This window comes from Aptenodytes forsteri, unplaced genomic scaffold (assembly GCF_000699145.1).
Source record: "Aptenodytes forsteri isolate BGI_AS27 unplaced genomic scaffold, ASM69914v1 Scaffold142, whole genome shotgun sequence".
In the NCBI taxonomy this organism is placed as follows: Eukaryota; Metazoa; Chordata; class Aves; order Sphenisciformes; family Spheniscidae; genus Aptenodytes; species Aptenodytes forsteri.
The window spans coordinates 5,395,504-5,401,049 of NW_008794598.1; the positions used below are offsets into that span (position 1 = coordinate 5,395,504).

The window sequence follows — 5,546 nt, forward strand, 5'->3', positions numbered from 1 at the left end:
GGGGGAAAAAAAAAGTACAAAAGGAACAAGGCTAGGAACAAATAAGAGAACCAGCCTTGGACCCCAGCCAGAAAACTAAAACAAACCAACAGAGAAGAACAAATTAAGAACACAGAGATCCTTGGTGACGTATCCACTTCAGCAGGGGCCGGGCTGCAGCCACGCCAGGGACAAAGGGTGGACGCTGCAAAGGGACCGGCGTTCCCGTAACCTGGGGAGGGACCAGCGCGCTCCTACCCTCACCTTTTCAAAGCTTTTCAGCGTAACCTCGTACACCAGCTCCGCGTTCGCCTGGATGCCGTATTTCGGCTTCCCCGCCTCGCCAAAGCCATACCTGAAAGGGCAGAAAGGAGCTGTCAAGAGGAGAGGGGGGAAATCTTCATTTCAGCAGCGTTTGGCCATAAACACAGACCCAGGTTACTAATTCTGGTTTCACACCCAAGCTCGATGCCTGCAGCTTTCTAACGTTTTGGGGCCAGGGTGATGTTATTCTCCACGAGCAAAGATATCTGACAATATACAACGCATTATATATTGGGAATCATCCTCTCCAGACGCATCAAATCCATCTTTTTATACAGGTTTCTCTCCAGTGTAGGGACCCAGCCCTGGCCATTTCCAGGGAGACATTTTCCTTTCAGCCACAGCCCTCGGATAAACGCCTTCTACCCGATTTTTTAAAGCATCTCGAGGTTCCTGCTTGCACGCCACCAGTCACTCTTGCCATCCCTGCTGGCATCGCTAACCCGAGGCTCTCCTGGAGAGTCCTATTTTCGGGATCACCATCCTCCACAAGTGCTAAAACGACCTCGGATGCTGGAAGCTTAAAACTAGACGGCATCCCCGCGGGGATGCTCCTTACCGTGGCCCGAGGTAGAGGACGCAGTGCTCTCCCCTCTGCATCTTCTCCAGGGCTTTGTCGATGCCGATGGGGATGTCGTGGTCCTCCCCTTCGCCCACAACGAACTTCACGTCTTTGCAATCGAACCTGGTGCCGCCGCAGAATCCCTCCAGGTGAACTGCAAGAGGGGACGGGGCAGGATCACACCCGGAGCCACCCAAACCAAAGCAAGGTGGGCTCCAAAGAAAACCTCTTACAAAGCATTATCTCCCAAAATCCAGCAAAGCCTCCAGCCCTGGAAGCCCTGGAAGGGGGAAGACACGGCGCTGGGGGCAGCCAAGGAGCCCCTGGTGAGCAGAGAGGGATGGGGAGGGCTTGGAAACATTGCTGAAAGCAAGACAGGCATATCTCGTCTAACCAAGGACCAGACAACAGATAAACATCATGACTAATATGTTCCCCTCGTACTCAACTGCACGAGTCAAGTCTTACTGGAACTGGATATTGCTCCTGGCACGCCGCCACGCAGAGTTTATCACGGCGATTACAAATCTTCTATACAGTGCTATACCGCCTTGCCTTCTACCTCGAAAACAAGGCTATGTTCTCCTGCCTCTAAGAACTCAAAGTACAAGATAAACATTTCTTTCTTTTTTTTTTTTTTAATCTTCAACCAATAACCGCGCTGTTCCAGCTCCAGACGCTGGCAGAAGCGCAGCCAGAGCGGACACCGGGTACCTGGCACATTCGCCACCTGGTACTCCTGGCTGGGTTTCCACAGCAAGATTATTCTTTATTTATTCGATCCTGAAGACATTCCGGGCTTTGGGGACAGTTTTATGTTCTTTGCCCTCTGCTTGCAGGGTACAAGGCATACGTGTGCAGGCAGGTATAAAGTAAAAGCAATTTCATAAGGAACTCCTACGTATTGTTAAAAAAAAAAAGCCAAAACAAACACAAAAGGCTTTTTAAGAGGAAAAACTCACGATGGGCATTAATGTTGTCACAACTGTGCTTAAAGACTTTGCAGCCTGGAAGGACACGAGCTTTACCTTTGCTCACCGCAGAGCGGAGAGAGCAGGATGCGACCCAAGCTACCGCAGGGCACCGAACATCTCGCCCCGGTGGCGGGGGTGGCAGGAGGCGAGCGCAAGGACAAGCCGAAGCAGACGCAGTGCCGGACACAGCCGAGAGGGTCCGGGCTCCGTACGGGAGTGCTGCAGCCTGGGCTGAAGGAAACCTGTCACTCTCTGCCCCACAGACACTTCCCTGTCCTGGGACCCACGGAAAGGCCCCGGGATGAGACGCACGGACTAAGCGAGACCGCAGGCAGACCCCCCTGTTCCCCGGGGCAGGTCCAGCCCTCGGGCGTTAAACGCTGCTGTAACACAACCCAAGGATGCTCTCCCCACTGCAGGGACGGGACACCAAGCTCTGCCTCGTCATCCCCCCTCCTGCCACCAAAGCTACGCTGGGACTCAAGCGCGGTAGAGCGGAGGATGCTCACGTGCTTGCCAGCACCCCGGGACGCATCCTGCATCCATCACTGGCATGCAGTGACCAGGAGGTTCAGGCTGGAATGTGCTCACCCGGCTCGGAACGAGGACAAAAAGGCAAATCCAGCTCCTCTGGGGCTGACCTCTGCTTTTGCACTACCCAAAACCAAGCTGGCTATTTTCTTAGTCATAGAAAAGTGGAAAACGCAGCCTAAAATACAGGTAACGCAGCAACCCCACAGCACCATGCCATCTCCCTGCATGTTCCCAGCGAGTACGGATCCATCATCCCTGACCCCAAAAGCAGCACTACAGCTCTCCCAGGTCCCCTGTCCCCAGCGGGATGCGACAGTGACGGGAAGAACCTGCTTTAAAACAGGACGCACAGGAGGATGCTGCGATCCTTCCCTTCGAGGATAGTTTCGCTCTATTTTAATTGCGCATAAAACACACTGGGCAAAGGGGGGGAAAATCTCCGCTCAGGTTTCCAGGAGCAGGTCAGCTGGCTGCAGTCGCTCTTGGATTACAGGGAAAAAAAAGCCGCCGAAGGAACATCACTCTGGTTGCAGCCCTGACTTATTGTTCTCTCGGTGCCTGCAGCGATTTTGTTTTTGAAGAGCTGAGAACAGAGTGTACCGAGTGCGGCTGGCACACGAACTTGATGTGCTGACAGCAATTTGTACTCAGATTAAATACGGAGAAGGAGGAGGAGGGGGGGGGGAAAGGTTGTAACAAAAGCTGGAATGCCAGATTTCGACTGCAGCCTGGGTTTTAGGGACCAGAACTGCGAATTAGGCTCTGTAAAACTTAAAACCTATAAAACCGCTTTCAAAACTCCAGCCTGGAGATGCTCACTCCTGGAAGCATGGTTTCTTCCAGCCTAATTCCAGTGGCGATGCACCTCCCGAGTACGTGCCTGAGATAAACCATCGCTGCTCCCCTGGGTCACAGCCTTGCCCTGGGGTGGGCTGCCATGCTGTCCCCAGGGCTGCCATGCTGTCCCCATGGCTGCCATGCCATCCCCAGGGCCGCCATGCCGTCCCCAGCGCCGCTCCACGCCCAGCAGTGCCCATCATAAATAGCACTGCATTTGTTTAAAAAAAAAAAAAAGCCTATTTGCACCCAAAATGCTCACTGCAAGGCTGCCTGGTGCTGCTTCTCCTCATCCTCTCTCACAGGGATAATATTTTAGGGTCTCCGGCCCCTGGATGTATAGGGATGTATAGGTCTAAATGAATTAAATGCCGCGGGAGCGGGTGGCTGCGGATGGAGCGGCTGGGGGGGCGGGGGGGGGGGCCGGGGGGGGGCAGCACCGCGTTCCCCATCTCTGCCCGGCACAAGCAACATCGGTTACGCAAGATCGCCTCGGAGGGCATTAATCTCCATTATTCTGACCACTCGTGTGCTCACGCTCGCAGGGTTTGCTCCGATGGACGCTTTCGTTTGAAATAGGTAAAGCAGCAGCAGGCTTTGGGGCATCAGGCATACGAGGAGCCTCGTTGTTTGGCTCCTTATGTCCTTTCAGAGAGATGATTCCTGGCTCGTGCCCCCCCCCTGCTCCCTGCCTCAGTGCTCTCCTGAGCCATTAAAGCATCAGGAGATTAAGTTCAGGAAAACCGCGAGCTGCAAAGGGAACAACCATGGAGGGGCCACGGCTCTCCCCGTCCTCCACATTGGGCACGGCGCTGCCTGCAACGTGCTCAGACCTCATCAAAATAAAGAGGAACGCTGGATCTGTGATGATTTCAATTATATTTAGTCTTTTAGTTTAATCTTTCGGGTAGTGGAGCCGGCTTGAAGCTCAGCTCGCAGCTGGTCCCCCGCTATGATGCTCACCGCAGGAGATGCAGACAGTCGAGCCTGAGTCAAAAACTCATTTTTTCCTTAAAAAAAAGCCTCGTCAGAAAAACCAGTCGTTCAAGGCCGCGAGCTTTATGAGCTGTCACAGCTCAGATCCAATTTCTCCTTTGCTAAAGGGAGTTAATCTTTGTGTACGGGAGCTCTGAAAGGGAGAAAAGAAAGTAAATGCCTCCCGTACGGAGCAAGCTCCGTGTCTGTGGCCGGGTTGATCTTGGGAAGGGAAAAAAAAAAAATGAACCTGGCTTCCCCCATCCAGCCCCATGAAACGTCAGCTCCAGAAACGTGACCAAAACGGGGAGAGCCCGAGCTCCTCATCCTCCCATGTCAGCTGAGACAACCCCAGCCTCAGCAAACCCTCTGTATTAATTTCCTTCCCCCCGGCCATCAGCAGCAGCCCTCTGGCTGCAGGGAAGGAAAAGAAAAAGCTCCATTCTGCAACCGATGCGATAAAACCCACCAAAATGACGATCAACGTTGGAATAAGGAGGCCAAAGAAACTGCCGAGCGCCTGCGTCGGTGCCTGAAACGCTTAGCAAGAGAGACCATCGAGGGAGGATGTCCCCGCTACCCCCGCTTTCGAGGCAAGGCAGAGCCGGGGGTTTCGGCAGCTGGCACATCCCGGAGTGGCTTGGACAGCACGATGGATGCAAAAGGGTCGGAGGAGACGGCAGAGCCCCAAAACCCCGCAGGGGTTTGCTCCCTCCATCCTCCCCCTGGCAGCCGACTGAGCAGCGCCGGGGCTCGCAGGGACACGTTTGCCGACGTGACTAAGAAAACAGAGCGCAGGTTATATTCGAGCGGTCGCTCCATCATCGTCCGGCTGCTCCCGCGGCTTGAGGTTTTCCAGTCAACCCTCCCGGCCAGCAGCTCTGGCAGAGCCACCGCCGGGGCCGTGCCAAGGAGAGCTCAGAGCAGCATCCACGGGCGGGCAGTGAACCGCTGCTCTCCCGGCCCCTCTCCATCCCGTCCGGCTTCCGGATGGATGTAACTGCATCCCACCGTGATGCACGGCCACCTATGGCCTATACAGTGCCAGCAGCTCCTTGCTAGGGAGAAGAAAGCGGGGTTGCTCCAGGGCAGGCTCACCCCTCCAACCCCCCGCACGAAGGGACTGGCACTCACTTTCCACCGTAGCACCTTCGTTAGGGTTGGAGTAACCTTCTCCCTTCCTCTTGATCCTCCGGATTATCCCTCCATCCTCAAACAAGTCCTCGCCTTTGAAGTCAAGCAGCTCAACCTAAAAAAGAAAAATAATAAAAATAATAAAGAAAAGGTGGGCAGAGCTCGGGGAGGGGGGGGAGGAGAGGAGAAAAACAACAGAAAAGCCACAAAGCAGCAGCTCATCCTCC

At 54.5% G+C, this 5,546-nt stretch overlaps 1 protein-coding gene across 1 annotated transcript in view; it reads right to left on the reverse strand.

Moving 5' to 3' along the window:
- Window positions 1–5,546, reverse strand: part of FKBP5 (FK506 binding protein 5) — an 18,421-nt gene that overhangs the window by 4,219 nt on the left and 8,656 nt on the right. The window contains exons 6-8 of the mRNA XM_009272865.2: window positions 5,320–5,434; window positions 863–1,019; window positions 244–334 (exon numbers count right to left, since the gene is read on the reverse strand). Coding sequence (XP_009271140.1) covers window positions 244–334; window positions 863–1,019; window positions 5,320–5,434 — 363 coding nt within the window. The remainder of the gene's footprint in view (window positions 1–243; window positions 335–862; window positions 1,020–5,319; window positions 5,435–5,546) is intronic.